General features: G+C 50.7%; 1 protein-coding gene across 6 annotated transcripts in view; it reads left to right on the top strand.

The window, feature by feature from the left end:
- LOC116943124 (ral GTPase-activating protein subunit alpha-1-like) overlaps nucleotides 1–4,567 on the top strand; it is a 74,134-nt gene extending 69,567 nt beyond the window's left edge. For 5 of the 6 annotated variants that reach the window (XM_076067684.1, XM_076067682.1, XM_076067687.1 and 2 more), the window contains one exon: nucleotides 1,859–4,567. In XM_076067684.1, the coding sequence (XP_075923799.1) occupies nucleotides 1,859–2,001 (143 nt within the window). In that variant the 3' untranslated portion in view covers nucleotides 2,002–4,567. The remainder of the gene's footprint in view (nucleotides 1–1,858) is intronic. The other variant, XM_076067685.1, reaches the window with a different exon arrangement.
- The last annotated feature ends 12,643 nt before the right edge of the window (nucleotides 4,568–17,210 follow it).

Here is a 17,210-nt window from a genome sequence, read left to right as displayed (position 1 = left end):
TGGTCAATCAACACTAAACCTCTTAACTCCATTAACCGGTCTACGTCTCTTTAACCCCCCCCCCCCCCGAACCCCCCCGCCCTCTTCATCATTCATCCGTCTTTACCGCGGCGGCTCTCTCTGAGGGGCCCTTGTCATTTGGTTTTTTGATCGTAACCACCGCCGCCGACGTGCGCGTGTGTCCGATTTGGGAGCCGCCGTGTAAAGATGTGTGTTGGCATAACCCCCCGCTAACTGCGCTAACTAACGGCACTAACTGACCGCGTCGCCTTCTCACGCCCGCACTCGTCTTGTGAGCCCCGAGCCCGTGGGGGGGGGGAGGTGGGGGGGGGGGGGAGAGAACCGCGCGAGCGTTGGCCGGCACGGCGGCGCTCACGCTCTCCCTGCGCTCGCTTCGCTGGCGCTGAATGGGCTCGCCCGAGCACTCGCCCCGCCCCCTTGCCCCCTGACCCCCCTCCCCCCCCCCCTCCATCCGTGCCACCCGCACGTCACGTCCCGACCGCCGGACGACGAAGCGCTTCTCTTCTTGGGGTCGGGTGGCTGCCGCGGACCGGGAGGAGTGAGGGGGGGAGCGGCGGGGTTCTGGGTTTCTCTCGCTGCGGTGATCTCTCCCCGTGGTGTCCACTTGGTCCTGGGACGGTCGTGCCTCCTCCTCCCACGGTCTTGCCTCTCGAAGCATTGTTTGACGACCTTGCATGTTTTTTTTTTACTCGCCGCTGAATGTCACATTTCATTCTTCACCCTCGGAGCCTTCGTTCGTGAACGGAAGGGGGCGGCGGCGGCGGCGGCTCTCGGAGCGCGAAGCGTTTTTTTGCGCCGCGTGCCGTTCGGGGCGACGTCCGACGTTTCGCTCCCGAGCGCTGGCGGCTCCTCCGGCAGCGTGGAGGGGACGTCGTGTCGAACGGCGTGCGTGGCACGACCCCCGCAAACGCGTCGGGAGAGCTCCACGGCACAACCGCGATGAGCGTACGCCGTGGGTAACCTGGTGTCATGCGTTAGGAATGACGGTGCCTTAATAAGCACAGTGGCATGCAGTGATATCGCTGCAAGATGTCTGACGTGTATTCCTTAACTTAGGCAATCAATAATGCCCTGCGTTCGGGAAGTGAGGAGACCTAGAGTAAGGTGGAACACACCATTGTTAATATGGCAGCCCTAAAGTGCATTTGAGATGTATTTTCTCCATAAGTGTGCCTGTGAGTGTCTGTGTGTGGGGAGTGTAGCAACACCATTGATAGCGATTATCTGAACCCGTCCTAGGCATCTCCTAGGTCGACTCGGCCTCAAACGAGTACCTGGTGCGGTGTGTTAACGTCGCCACTAGGGAGACAAAGGCAACCAGGTGTGGTGCTGGCCACCCACTCCCTCGTGTGCCGTGCCCGCCTTTTGTAGGTGCTCGCTCACAGCACTTTCCCCAACAGTTTGTTCAGGCTATCCGGGGATCTTTGTCTTTGGGGAGCGGCAGTGCAACGGTTCGCGTGCTGCGCTACGAACCTGGCAACCCGAGTTCGATTCCATCTCACGGCCAACACCAGTGACGATTATCTCAACCGGTCCTGGGCCTCCCCTAGGTCGACCCTGCCTCAAATGAGTACCCGGTGTGACATGTAAACATTGCCACTGTGCGGTCATAGGGCGGCCGGGCTTGTTGCAGGCCACGCGCCTCCTTCGTGTGCCGTTCCGGCCTTCGTAGGTGCTCGCTTTTAACAGCACTTGCCCCGATAATCTGTTAAGGCTACGCGGGGGATCTTTGCGTGTGCGCGTGTGTGTGTCTGCAAGTCCGGCCGCCAGGCTTCCTACGCCGCGTTACCGCTTTGTCACGAGCGGCCGGTAAAGCGCAGGTGGCTGCTCCTTGCAGAATCGCCGCCGCAAGCGGAGGGCCCGAGCGCGACCGCAGCGACCTTAGTGGACTCCGTGTCTCCTCTGTCGGCACGCTCGGCCCGAAGCCGCGTCTCGGTCAAGCTCCGTCGAGCGTCCGGCTCCTCCAACAAGGCAACGTAGTGGGAGGGTCGACGGGGGGAGCGGGGGAGCGGGGGAGCGAAGGAGGGGGTGGACGACTGCCCCCCCCCCGCGCCCCCCACCACGATGCTCTCCTTGCCACAACCCTGAAACTCCCACACCTCCTTTCTCCCTACCTATGCACTCCGCACACCCGACAACTCTCCTCACTTGCCGAACGACACCCACGGACCGCCCCCGGTGCCCGAGTCGTGCCTACGCGAAGGGGGCAACCTGCTGACACTCGGTTTACCCCCCCCCCCCCCCCCCCACTTCACACCCCCAACCCCGCAGGACTGCAGGTCACAAACACTGTCCGACGGCGTCCACCGCCAATCGGTGCCAGGGGGCAGGCGGCGACGAAGTGTCCGTTAGCGGGTGTGCCGCTCGCTAAGCGGGCCTTGTTGCCGAACGTGGCTGTAGCGCCCACTCTGTCGTCGGCCCACTCTGTCGTCGGCCCACTCTGTCGTCGGCCCACTCTGTCGTCGGCCCACTCTGTCGTCGGCCCACTCTGTCGGCCCGCGAGCCTCGAGCGACGTCGTCGGGTGTGTATAGGCGGGTACTATACGATACTGTTCGTGCCGCGCGCGTACCCACGCGTACCCACGCGTACCCGCTCGCTCCGCGGTCGGCGGAAGTAGGCGCCCCTCGGCACGCGTGCGAGAGACGCAGGTTAACTTATTGTTAAGCGGGAACCGTACGACGTCTGCCTCAAAGATCACGTCAAAGATGAGATCAAAGTCGCGTACGAGTGGACGGGCTCGCACTGCCCACGTTGAGATTGGAATTAGGTGAGCGGCAAGAGGAGGACGGGCGGCATGCGTGCGCATCACCTATGGCCATAGCGCGGCATCGCTTTGCAGACTCGCACGTTAGGAGACTAAAATCAAATACTTGCGAATACTGTAAACGATGTTTTTTGTTTTTTATCGTGGCACGCTTATTTTTTTCCCCGTCTGGTTGTAAATGTTTATCCAGCACGTTTGTATGACCGTGCTCTTTAAGACAAAGAATAACGGTACAGGTTTTTTTTGTTTGTTCGTTTAAAACGGACGATCCGGTACTTTCTTTCGTGTGTGTGTGTGTGTGGTGCAAAGGTGTATCAACCTGTGCGTCATTGTTCTCAAGATGCAATATTTATGTCAACTTGATTGAGTTCCGGGAGTTGCGCGTGTCTCTCTGTGCAGGAATCTAAAGCTGTCTGTATAAGGCATGAAGTAGTTACAGAATTCCGCTGTATGATGTACTGTATTTTATAATGTGTATTATATATAACAAAAAATATGAAGATATGTTTGCCCAACAACTGTATCATTTCTTCGTTATGTATTTTTATGTTACGTTAACTTTTGGCCTTTTTTATGGGTTTTTTTGTCTTATATAAATAACTGGCCTTGTAAGCAGCACAAAAATATTCACTGTTTTCTTTTTTCACTGCAAAACAAATAATTATTAAAGTTGTTCCAAAGTTCCTCAGCTACTAACACAACGCGGCTGCTGCTGCTGCTTGTTTGCAGTACGGCGGTACAAATGTTCACGTTTCGCCCAAAAGCTTTCATTATTATTTAAAAATATATATATAATTGAATAAAAAGTGGATAATTTTTACAACAAAACCATTTCATTAATTTGTGACGATGGGCAAATCATGCTGGCTTGTTATGTTTTTGCATCGATTTCTCTGTGTCCGTTTATTAAAACTTGCACTTGAACAGTTTTGTAAACGTTTTAGTAACTTTTGCCCGACTCCTTTAAATTTGAATTATAACGCATTGTCCCTCTTGTCTGTATACAATTAAAGTCGGGACAAAACAACAACCCCCGCGCTTGCCACGGAAGGTACTGACGGAGCATGGATCGCCGACGAGCGGAGGAACGCTCGGTCGGTCGGTCGATCTGCCTGGGTCGTCACCGTGCCTGTCGGGTGTGCAGGCCGTGCGACTGCGCCGGAACCGCACGTCCCCCTACCCCCTCTGCCGCCGCGCCCAATGCGTTGAGCGATGCGTTGCTGGCAACACGGCCTACGCATGCGACGCCGGTAAAACCCGATGCTTGCTAGATCCCTCCACTGTGCGCGCTGTGTCACCGCGCCCCGAATCACTGAATATATTTGCACTTATACTGATCGCACCGTTAATAATTGGCGGCCGAGCCTTAACGTGACAACACTCGTTGTCGGGTGGATTTTTGTTTTCCCCTCTCTAAAAGGAAATGCACTGGTGGGTGTGTGTGCGCTACACAAATATCGTGACTCTCATGGTGTGTGAGAGAGTCTCACCGGGATTTTTATTTTATTTTGGCACCTGGGTAAAAGGCTCTTGAGTTGTAAAATGTTCACCAGTTATAGGGGTTCACGGTTCTTCTGGTCGCCGTCGTTATTTTTCTAAGTTGTGTAGCGGATAAATTTGCCCATTGTTCTGACATGGCATGATGATATACAGTGACTGCATGTGTACATATCCTGACCATTACTACTGAACCCACTCGAGCATTTATTAAGGGATGGCTTGTATTTTGTAATCATAATTAATATGGGGGTGATGCCCTCTAATAAAAATGTTAAAACGTTTCAATTCTTCTTCTCATCCTTGAGTAGCGCAGGCGGGCAAATGTGTGGGTCGCGTCACCGCTACTGCTGACGAGAGCCCTGGGAGGCGAAGATGAAAGCAAGCGTACATTTGATGCGTGGACTGAAACTATTCGTAATGTTCACGATACATCCATCCAGTCGTTCTCATGATATTGGATCATTTGCAGGTGTATGGTAATGGAATTCAACTAAACTATTGTTTATTTTACCAGGCAGGGCCGACTGAGCATATACAGCTCTTTTTCAGAAGCGAGCTGGCCACAAATGATAGCTCAACGAAGTGGCTTATCACGTGGAAATGTGCAGCAGCCACATACTCCAAACGCGCGATGTTGGTTCTAAATGTGGAGGGGAAAAAACGGAGGACCCGGCGAACAATCTACGCAAACGTGACGTGCAAACTCCAGATATACAGCAGCAGGCGGCAGGGTCAGGATCGAACCCACGATCTCCTGCAAACCAGGCGAGGTAGTTAACATCTTGGCGCTCCCATGCTTGTGATTGGCTCGTGTTAAGTTTAGTGTTACGTAGCATCACAAACTCCAAATGAAATAAACAATTGGTGGAGTTGGCCACACATCCCAATGTAGGGCCACAGAGATTGGGCAATTGTGTGCACCGTTTCTGGTTGCCTTCCCACGCCTCCCTGCAAAATCATCTGAAAGTTACAAATTGCACATCGTTTCGAAGCAATTTTCTTGAACAATGCCGTGTAAAATTGTATATTACTGTTATAAGCAACAACATAAATTAGATGGGGGTGGGGGGAATTAGATACCAAATGTTACAGTTCCTCAAATTGCTATTATCCTTTTGGGTGCAAAAAACAAATCGGGAGTCATTACTTCGTACTGTCCAACTTTACATGTTGCTGTGAGGTCGGGCGAGCAACTCCCAATCTGAAAGTTCAAATCCTGGTTGTGGGTTGACTTGGGCCCCTTCATTCCCTCTGGGGTTGATAACATGAGTACCGCTTTGTTGGAAAGTCAACGGTCATTGTCTTCCGTGTGGATATCTTCGCCCCCGCCATATGAACGTGGACTTTCCACAGTTGGCTGTAAAAAGGAGATGAGTACCGATGCCCCGATGCTCATGTAAGCAGGAAATATTTGACTGTGCTTATTCACGCTGTCAAGAATGCAAAGTACTTTGTAAAGACACCGCTTGGGTCCAAAGTGGACGTTATATGTGTGTATGTCGAACTTCTTAGGCACCGTGCGTAGCCAATCATGATGATCGGAGGTGTTGACTATCTCGCGGGGTATACAGGAGATCGTGGGTTCGATCTTGACCCTGACGCCTGCTGTGTATTTGGAGTTTTCACGTCTCTCTCCCCGTGGTCGTGTGGATTTTTCTGCGGGTCTTCCGGTTTTTCTCTATACATTTAGAAACGTTCGTTTAGAGTATTTGGCTGCTATAAATTTCCACGTGATAAGCCACTTCGTTGAGATCTCATTTGTGGGCAAGTCGCTTCTGAAAAGAAGATGTATTGCTCTCGGTCTTACATGGTAAAATAAACGTAGTTTTTTTTTTTAATAGATGAGAGAGTTTGAAAGAAATGGGGTCCAAAGTGGACTTATGTATGTATGGTGAACTTCTTTCGCACCGTACGTAGCTATATAATCGAGGGTGTGGGAGGTAAGACAATGTTGCCCGTCCTACCAGATGACAAAGGTTTGAAAAAAACAGCGTTTATATTCTTTGGGTCTTTCAGTAAAGCCACGTAGATAGAAAAAATATATCATCTGAAACACGGTAGGACCAATACCTCAGGCGTGGCTGATCATTGTTTTAACGCTGTGGGCACACACGAAATAGATTTTTCCAAGACGAAGGTACTCTGGAAACCCACTGGCTATTTGCAAATATTCGTTCATGAAGCCATCCAGATATATAAACACGGACACAATTTCAACCTATTAGATGGGTATAAACTGAGCAATCATTGGAAGGACGTTATTAACCAGGTTAAGTCATAACTGGCTGTGATTTTTAGTAGTTATTTTCGACTCTGGTGTTACATTAACAGGTTAAATGTCTCACTAACACAGCCACCGTTGCTCGTTTTCCTTGATGTGGCGGTGGCTCTACGATCTTACATTGACATGCTAATCTCTCGCAATACAATGGCCACCCTCGCAGCTTCGTCGTCGTGGAGGTGGCTCAGCTCTCCGATCTTACATTGACATGCAAATTTCTTCACTAGCCCCGCCCACTTCGCTTATGACCCTTGGGCTACGCCCATCTCAAACCTTTATAACGCCCTGCCTCAGCAGCTCTCGCTATTCTTTCACCTGATGATGATTGCTTGCGTTGCGATCGAAACGTTGTGATATTTTTTATGATTTGACCTATCTCCGTGGCTTTACCGAAAGACCCAAATAATATGAATTCCTGCGGTCACGAAAGCTTTCAGTCAAGATTTAAACAGGCACATCGTGCTCGGTTAATGAACTCGATAAATTTTCAAGATAATGTCTTCCTTTTTGACTCTTATTTACAAATTTGTTTAATTGCGTTTTGAATGTTGCACAGTGCGTGTACAATGCACCACATGTTTTAAGGTCTACGTCCAGGGTGACTAATGCAGCGCCGTTATCGCTAACTGCGGCGGCGATATTTCTTATCAATTACTGGCTTCATTTAAGCACGTTAATAATTTGTTCTTCTGCCGCCGTGCATTATTGTTGAAATGCATTCCCAAAGCAATTTGTGTGTATTTTACACATTGAGGAAAATTACAGCGGCCCACATTTGTCATTTGCAAGCACTTGATTATAATACCGAGGCTCCTGCTGCTGTTGAAGCCAGTATTCATTCGTAATACGGGCACGTGGTCTCGCTCTCCATCTCTCTGCCCCTGACAGTAATACGAGCTTGTTTATGGCTTTGTCTCATTTTGAGACACGAGATGGCCCAGTTTGACCCAAATATTATTTTAACTGCCGGACCTAACTTGCAAGGGGGCTAAAAAAAAAATCCCAACCAGAATGGGTCTCATAAACATTGCCACTTACGCATTTCAATCATTGCCTCTTCATTTCCCAGTTCGCGTGCATTTTAATCGTGTGCTGCTCAAATAATAAGAACGTACCAAGCCCCATTGTCAATTCACTGCTGGAAAAATACCCGTTTACATTCCATGTTGGTGATGGGTGGTGGGGGGGGTTCTTTGACCATATTTCACCAGTGGGCATTTGAAATTGGTCAAGGTGGGGGCCCAGAACCGGTTTGAGATTGGGTCGCTGGATTCGTTTCACGGTGCGCTAACCATTACACTGCATCACCCCCCGATATTAAAGTTAAGTGTTGTAAGTTTATCTAGAAAACCCAGGGGCATCTCTATCGAACAGTGAATCCCGTGACGCCGCAGAAATATACTTTGGGCAGCATTTATACAGTTATAGGGTGACGGAGGTCACATGGCCATTAGTGGCTCCTGCTGGGACCCCAAAATCCCTGAAACCGCCCATCCGCCCGAAGCCCCAATGACACTATGTACCACGCAGCTTCTGTAATCTCTTTGTCAGCACTGAGTGTACATGGACATCTCTTTGCTCAATCCACTGCCAGATGAGGGCTTCACCACGCCGTGAGGGTCACTGAGGTGGTGGGCGGAGGGGGGCTATTTGACCATATTTTACCACGCTGGTCCGTGCGGGTTGGTGGAAGCCGTGAGCACAGATGCGGGAGCATGGAAGTAGAGTAGAATGGACTTTGCTGTGCTGACTTCCGTGCAAGTCCTTGGACCTATAACAATGCGTGTGTGTGGGGAGCGGTTGCGTAGCATCTCGCACCCTGCACTACGAAACCGACGACCCGAGTTCGATTGCCGTTCACGGCTAACGACGGTGATGAATGTGAACCGGTCCTGGGACTCCCCTAAGTCGACTCAGCCTCAACGAGTACCTGGTGCGATGTGTAAACATCGCCACTAGGGAGACAAAGGCGGCCAGGCGTGGTGCTGGCCACCCACCCCGTCGTGTGCTGTGCCGGCCTTCATCAGTGCTCGCTAACAGCACTTTCCCCACCAAGCTTTTAAGGCTCGACAGGGAATTTTTGTCTTTGGAGTTCACTCATCCACTATCCAGGCTCCAATCTGCTTAGCCTCCGAGATCTGATTAAATCGGCCACATACCGGGTGATTTGTTCATTGTCTCTTTTCTGAATACTGGATGATATCATGTATTCAGACTGGTGGATGCTTAAGTAATGTCGAGTCATGTTAACAAAGCTACGTTGAGCCCAAGTAAACATTTGTTTCTGTATACGCTCATATACTAAATTCTAGGTAGCTCAAAAGTCAGTACACGTCTGGTTTGTATATTTTAACAAAGCACAGTGTTATTTCATTTATTTTAACAAATGTTTAAACTGACTTCCATTAACAATGCATGCATGAATTTTGAACTTTTCGAAAAATTACAGGTGTGTAATCTTTGCACATTCATCAATTATGTTTCGTCTCAATTCATTCGCAAATATTAATCAGGCTTTGGAAATTTCATCTGAAAAGGAAGAAGAAAAATAGATAATGATGAAAAAAATACCTTAAACAATAAGAAATTAAATGGTTTCAATGCCAGTGTTTAAATAAATGAAATAACCCTATGCGTCCTGACGTTTGGGCCACCCTATGTATCAGAATCGGAATGAGAAGTGTTGTTTCCCGAGTTAAAAGCCCATTGAGCTAAGAATCTGCTTTTTCAAGGGCGATTCTGCTGGCAGACGACAGAGCATTCGATGTATACACACACACACTCACAAACCATGCCATGCCATATGGTTTTTTTGTGCAATTAATTTGAAAACGATGCAAGTTGTGGGGTGGGGGGGGGACGAAGAGGCGCTGGAGCAGTGGGGCCCGCTCATTGTTATTAATTATCACGAATGTTTTGACATTTTCAGATCCACCCGACCTTCGTCTAAGCTACGAACACAAGCTCCGCAAAAGCCGTGTTTTCATTCATTCGCCTGCCCCATGACGTCCGTGTTAAACAAAAAACAAGGCTCTCATTGCTGCAGGACCGTTGTCTCCCTAAGCATCTGCCGCTGCTGTTCCGTGAAGGTGGGGGGGGGTGTTGTACCAGATGCAGCCGTTAGTCCATTTTCCACATCGGACTTTGCCAGACCCCTATGATGTTCACAAACACCACCTGTTTGCCTTCCGCCATAGCAGGTATTGTTTGTAATGCGATAATGTTGGTGTTTTGTTTGCGTGTTAAAGGGCCCCCTCCCACCTCCGTTGCGATTCTCGTTGCAGGGGCGAGGAGTGGGGGGGGCTAGTTACCTGACCATATTTCACCACTTTGGGGGTCTGTCAGGGTGGTGCGGTGAAACCTGGCCACCGTAAGACATGTGGAGCTCGGATGTACGATGCAACAACGGATCGTCCCCCGTGCAGTTATTTAGTGTCGCGTAAATACGAAGCAGGATCGTCGGAATACAATTACCCATGAGGAAGGTGGGGGTGGGGAGCGCGTGTGCGCGTGTGTGTATGCGTGACCGTGTGCGTGCGCGTATGTGTATGCGTGACCGTGCGCGTGTGTGCGTGCGCATGTGCGTGTGTGCGTGTGTGCGTGTGTGCGTGCGCGTGTGTGCGTGTGTGTATGCGTGACCGTGTGAGTGTGTGTGCATGTGTGCGTGAACGTGTGTGTGCATGAGCATGTGTGCGAGCGCATGAGCGTGTGTTCCTTCGGAGCGTGCGTGCGTGAGCGTGGGCACTTGTGTGTGCGCATGTGCGAGCGTGCATGTGCGTGTGAACGTGTGCGTGAGCTTGTTTGCGCGCGCAGGTGAACACCGCCGGACACTGTCGCGGCCGGATTTTAATGGAGCCGCGGAGGGGTTCTCGGTGTGATCGCGCCGCCACGGTCGCGACAGTCCCCGCCCCACGGGAGCCCCCGAAGGCACCTGTAGTCATTTTTAATGAAGACGAACAGGCGGCGGCGATGATGATGCTCAGCCCTGCGAGCTGATGAGCCAGTTCCGTGCGCACCTTGCCACCTGCAGCACCGCCGTGTGCCCGCGCTGGACTCGGCGCTGCGACGCACCGCTCCTGCGCCCGTTCTTATTTTTCTGGGGGGGAGGGGAGGGTCTTTTTGTCGTGATTTTTTTTTCTACGGAAATGTTTCCCCGATCGCGTAACCCACGACAAGCCGTCACGAGATGAAGTCCGCTTGTCCAGATCTCTCGCTTGTCCAGATCTCTCGCTTGTCCAGATCTCTCGCTTGTCCAGATCTCTCGCTTGTCCAGATCTCTCGCTTGTCCAGATCGCTCCCTTGTCCAGATCCCTCGCTTGTCCAGATCTCTCCCTTGTCCAGATCTCTCGCTTGTCCAGATCTCTCCCTTGTCCAAATCTCTCGCTTGTCCAGATCTCTCGCTTGTCCAAATCTCTTGCTTGTCCAGATCGCTCGCTTGTCCAGATCTCTCGCTTGTCCAGATCTCTCGCTTGTCCAGATATCTCCCTTGTCCAAATCTCTCGCTTGTCCAGATCTCTCGCTTGTCCAGATCTCTCGCTTGTCCAGATCTCTCGCTTGTCTAGATCTCTAGCGTGTCCAGATCGCTCCCTTGTCCAGATCTCTCGCTTGTCCAGATCGCTCCCTTGTCCAGATCTCTCGCTTGTCCAGATCGCTCCCTTGTCTAGATCTCTCACTTGTCCAGATCTCTCGCTTGTCCAGATCGCTCCCTTGTCCAGATCGCTCCCTTGTCTAGATCTCTCGCTTGTCCAGATCTCTCGCTTGTCCAGATTGCTCCCTTGTCTAGATCTCTCGCTTGTCCAGATCTCTCGCTTGTCCAGATCTCTCCCTTGTCCAGATCTCTCGCTTGTCCAGATCTCTCGCTTGTCCAGATCTCTCGCTTGTCCAGATCTCTCGCTTGTCCAGATCTCTCGCTTGTCCAGACCTCTCCCTTGTCCAGATCTCTCACTTGTCCAGATCTCTCGCTTGTCCAGATCTCTCCCTTGTCCAGATCTCTCCCTTGTCCAGATCTCTCGCTTGTCCAGATCTCTCGCTTGTCCAGATCTCTCGCTTGTCCAGATCTCTCCCTTGTCCAGATCTCTCGCTTGTCAAGATCTCTCGCTTGTCCAGATCTCTCCCTTGTCCAGATCTCTCACTTGTCCAGATCTCTCCCTTGTCCAGATCTCTCGCTTGTCCAGATCTCTCCCTTGTCCAGATCTCTCGCTTGTCCAGATCTCTCGCTTGTCCAGATCTCTCCCTGGTCCAAATCTCTCGCTTGTCAAGATCTCTCGCTTGTCCAGATCTCTCGCTTGTCCAGATCTCTCGCTTGTCCAGATCTCTCGCATGTCCAGATCTCTCGCTTGTCCAGATCTCTCCCTTGTCCAGATCTCTCCCTTGTCCAAATCTCTCGCTTGTCCAGATCTCTCACTTGTCCAGATCTCTCGCTTGTCCAGATCTCTCCCTTGTCCAGATCTCTCGCTTGTCCAGATCTCTCGCTTGTCCAGATCTCTCGCTTGTCCAGATCTCTCGCTTGTCCAGATCTCTCGCTTGTCCAGATCGCTCCCTTGTCCAGATCGCTCCCTTGTCCAGATCCCTCGCTTGTCCAGATCTCTCCCTTGTCCAGATCTCTCGCTTGTCCAGATCTCTCCCTTGTCCAAATCTCTCGCTTGTCCAGATCTCTCGCTTGTCCAAATCTCTCGCTTGTCCAGATCTCTCGCTTGTCCAGATCTCTCGCTTGTCCAGATCTCTCGCTTGTCCAGATCTCTCGCTTGTCCAGATCTCTCGCTTGTCCAAATCTCTCGCTTGTCCAGATCTCTCGCTTGTCCAGATCTCTCGCTTGTCCAGATCTCTCGCTTGTCAAATCTCTCGCTTGTCCAGATCGCTCCCTTGTCCAGATCTCTCGCTTGTCCAGATCGCTCACTTGTCCAGATCTCTCGCTTGTCCAGATCGCTCCCTTGTCTAGATCTCTCACTTGTCCAGATCTCTCGCTTGTCCAGATCGCTCCCTTGTCCAGATCGCTCCCTTGTCTAGATCTCTCGCTTGTCCAGATCCCTCGCTTGTCCAGATCGCTCTCTTGTCTAGATCTCTCGCTTGTCCAGATCTCTCGCTTGTCCAGATCTCTCGCTTGTCCAGATCTCTCCCTTTTCCAGATATTTCGCTTGTCCAGATCTCTCGCTTGTCCAGATCTCTCCCTTGTCCAGATCTCTCGCTTGTCCAGATCTCTCCCTTGTCCAGATCTCTCGCTTGTCCAGATCTCTCGCTTGTCCAGATCTCCCCCTTGTCCAGATCGCTCGCTTGTCAAGATCTCTCGCTTGTCCAGATCTCTCCCTTGTCCAGATCTCTCGCTTGTCCAGATCTCTCCCTTGTCCAGATCTCTCGCTTGTCCAGATCTCTCGCTTGTCCAGATCTCTCCCTTGTCCAGATCTCTCGCTTGTCCAGATCTCTCGCTTGTCCAGATCTCTCCCTTGTCCAGATCTCTCCCTGGTCAAAATCTCTCGCTTGTCAAGATCTCTCGCTTGTCCAGATCTCTCGCTTGTCCAGATCTCTCGCTTGTCCAGATCTCTCGCTTGTCCAGATATCTCCCTTGTCCAGATCTCTCGCTTGTCCAGATCTCTCCCTTGTCCAGATCTCTCCCTTGTCCAAATCTCTCGCTTGTCCAGATCTCTCGCTTGTCCAGATCTCTCCCTTGTCCAGATCTCTCGCTTGTCCAGATCTCTCGCTTGTCCAGATCTCTCGCTTGTCCAGATCTCTCGCTTGTCCAGATCTCTCGCTTGTCCAGATCTCTCGCTTGTCCAGATCTCCCTTGTCCAGATCTCTCGCTTGCCCAGATCTCTCCCTTGCCAAGATCTCTCCCTTGTCCAGATCTCTCGCTTGTCCAGATCTCTCCCTTGTCCAGATCGCTCCCTTGTCTAGATCTCTCCCTTGTCCAGATCTCTCCCTTGTCCAGATCTCTCGCTTGTCCAGATCTCTCCCTTGTCCAGATCTCTCGCTTGTCCAGATCTCTCGCTTGTCCAGATCTCTTCCCAACCGAAGCAGATACCACGTAGCAGCCTCCGAGAGCCCTTCAAATGACCTCCGGTCCACACCGCAAACACCGCGGTAGAGGCCGGCTCTGGGGTCCGCGTTTAAAGAGATTACGTTTTTTTATTCCGCCCTCGACGTGTGGCGTCTGTGCTATAACCCCGGCGAGACTTGAATGTTCCCCCAACGTATGTGGCGTCGCGGTTAAATTGGTGGGTTGTGGTTGCATGTGCGGCAGGGTGGTCCATTTATAGATACCCTACCAAAATAATCGGGAAAACAATTGTGGAAAACGACAGTTGTTTCTTTCAAAGCCTCTACACGTCTCTCATCAGCAAACGCGATAATCCGCTTCTCACATCAAACCGTCGCCCCGACGCACTTGGCCCAAAATAGCCGTCATGCTCACAATGTTCAGTCGCCTCTTGAGAAGACGGTGGGTAATTAGAAATAATTGGGGTATCTATAAATGGATCGCTTTTTTTCAGATATATAAGGCTTAGCCTTGAAAAGGACATCGCTCTTGTGTTTTATATTTCTCATTCATTGACCCCCATATAGTTGGGGTCATTTAAATCCAGGTAGTAGGAGCCCATCGAGATTGGACGCCTCCTTGTGAAGGGAGACCTGGATTGGTGTGAAACAATAGATCGTGGTGGAATCAAAACAGGTGATGAAAACGTAACCGACTCTAGTGCCACAAATCGAAACCTAAACTATATTTTATGTATATTGAACTTCTTTCGCACCGTACATAGCCAACCGTGCTAATCGGAGGTGCGATTCGCATGGTTGGCTTACCAGGTAAGGCCCACCGAGCTATGGCTGCTCTTTTTGCCGAAGCGACCTGGCCACAAATGATTGCTCGGCGAAGTGGCGAGAAAGCAAACCGGAGGACCCGGGGAAGAATCCACGTGACCACGAGGAAGAGAGACACGCAAACTCCAAATGCACAGATGTCACGGTCGGGATCGAACCCATGACCTCTTGTAGACCACGCGAGGTAGTGAACATCTCCTAGCCACCGTGGCGCCTCAAATGAACTCCATCACTAAGAGGAAACCTCAAAGTACAGTGAAAGTTTCCAGAGCAACACGAAAGTGGTTTTCCTAATTAATCATCATCAGCAAACATCAAACATGTTCTAAAGTGCACAAAATGTAAATAGTCGTTTCAACTACACTGGTAAAAATATATATAAAGAAAACTCAACAACAACATCGATGTATAATTAAGGCTGGGAGAAACACAACTCACGTTGCCGCTCTCTGCGTTGGCGCAACGCGCTTGCTTTTAGTATTCTCAGAACAAGTCATCGTCTCGTCGGCATTTGCAAATGTGTGGGCAACGTTTGAAAAAAAAAAACACATTTGCCTTTGCTTATCGGAGCAAGGGTTGCCGCCTTGTCACCCGCCGAGTTGAACCCCCCCCAGGGGTCACCGTCGCTCGCGCCGCTTTGGGCACGACCCTCTGTGAGTTCGGCACGAAATGATGCGGGAAGTGGGCGAGGGGTCCGCATGTTCAGATTTATTTAGATTATTTTGCTGCTATAAATGTACGCGCGATAAGTCGCTTTTTTTGAGCTGTCATTTGTGGCCAGGTCGCTTCTGAAAAATAAGCTAATAGCTCAGCGGGCTGTACCTGGTAAGAAAAAAAATAGTTGAGTTTTATTTGTATATATTTTTAGGTGATTTGATTACCTTTCCTATACGTCGCACTCCAATCGTGTGTTTGTACTGTTTGTTGTTGTAACGTTCTGACCCGCCCCTACTGGACCTCTGTGAAAAAGAGCTCTACAGCTGATTGGATTCCTCCGGTATAAAGAAATACTCCGATTCCGATATTTGTTTCCACGAAGCACTCGCTAATGACAACCGCTAACCCGGGACGATGGCACATTTCACAACGTGGCGGGGAAGTGCAATCGGGCTGAGATTTGCCACCACCTGCGAACGGATCGGGATGAAGAGAGAGGATCATCGCTTGCCAGCGAGAAGACATCACGAGCGCCACTCGCTCCGCGCTTAACGAGTTCCCCCGGGGTACGTACGCGCCCGTCCGCACGTACGCACCCGTCCGCACGTACGCACCCGTCCGCACGTACGCGCCCGTCCGCTGCGGTTGCACGGTCAATGCGCCGGTCTTCTCCTCCTCCGCATGGCTGATGTTGATAAAGCGCAACAATTATAATTGACACCGAGCTGGTTGAGACAGATAATTGCGTCGGGAGTAGCGGAGAGGTGTTATCTCCGCTGCCGTTACGACGACGACGCCTCCTCCTCCGTCGTTGTTGTGAATCGGCCATCGAGTCATCGTTCTGTTGATCCGTGGTTCTTTTCTGGGTGGCGAGCGCGGTCGTGATGAGACCTGACAGGTTTGGCGCACACCTGGACTAGTGCCGTGCCGCCAATCTTCGTGTGATTTACAGCCGCGTGGCCTTGCCAATGACCCTTCTTCACAAGCACAGAGGCTAGAGGTTTCTCTCTTTGTGTGCCGTGAAAGAAGGGCCATTGTATGCATGTCCGCTGAACTTCTTTCGCACCGTACGTAGCCAACTGTGCTAATCGAAGGTGCAATTGAAACGAAACGTCACCCAGTTTTACGTATTTTTTTTTTGTTTGGAGGCCTGAGTGTTATTGACGAACGTGTTGAATGTGTTTTTTTGCTCTTCGTTCTTGGACACCACTACCAACGTCGTAGTCCCACCGAATATTTGTCATCTGCTTTGTTCTGCACATCCGTGGCAAACGTATATCCTCTGTGACAGCTCGGGGTCGTTGCCGTGAAACCCTGGCCGCGATGTCGCCCTGGATTATTCACGACAGTAAATGTTTTCATACACGCGACACACACGCGCATGTCATTACCGACTGCCAAATGTTTACCGTACAGACGGTGAACCCAGCATCACTGGCTGCCGACATCACCGCAGAGACCAAATGTGAGTTAACGTGCTCACGTGATCACAAACCATTTTCACCAATTCAAATGAGGGTTTTTTAGAGGTTAAGCGGTGGTTGCAGTAGTTAGCTTGCTGCGCGACAAACCTGGCGACCTGAGTTCGATTCCTCGGCCAGTTAAACAATTTGACCTCCCCCACGCCGTGCGGTGGGTCGTAGATAGATAATTATTTTTTTACCATACTTCACCACCGCGCGAAGTATGTTTTTTTACCATACTGCGCGCGAGTTGGTGAAGCCTGGCGGGAGGAGAGGTGGTGGAAGGGGGTGGAATGCTGAGCAGCCAGCAGTGCCTGTGCACCTGACATCACCCCGCAGCCTATAACACCTGCTGCGCATGAGCAGTCTTTGGCGATCCAAGCGCTGCGCGGGCTGAAACCTATTTCGCTTCCAAGATCTGATGAGACCAGAAGCATTCCGGGTGATTTCGTCATGCGCATTAGTAACGTGGCACGTAACAATTATGGCCGTGCCAATTTGTTCGTGAGAGCATACCGTGCGCAGTAGCTGGTATGCTGTCTGCATTTTTGAGGATACAAATAAATAAATCTACTTCCAAAAATGTAAATGGATTTCACCTGATTTGACCCATTTGCTGAGCTCTGCACGCGCACTTGATGTCACTTTGCGAAGGCATTCCACATTGTCTTAACAGCCCCTGTAGAAATAAAAATATATATCTCACAT

The sequence above is a fragment of the Petromyzon marinus genome, chromosome 17, assembly GCF_048934315.1.
Source record: "Petromyzon marinus isolate PM22_M1 ecotype Great Lakes invasive population chromosome 17, UKy_Petmar_22M1.pri1.0, whole genome shotgun sequence".
NCBI classification, from domain to species: Eukaryota; Metazoa; Chordata; class Hyperoartia; order Petromyzontiformes; family Petromyzontidae; genus Petromyzon; species Petromyzon marinus.
Note: the sequence above shows the minus strand (reverse complement) of the source record. Positions and strands in the feature narration are given on the sequence as shown.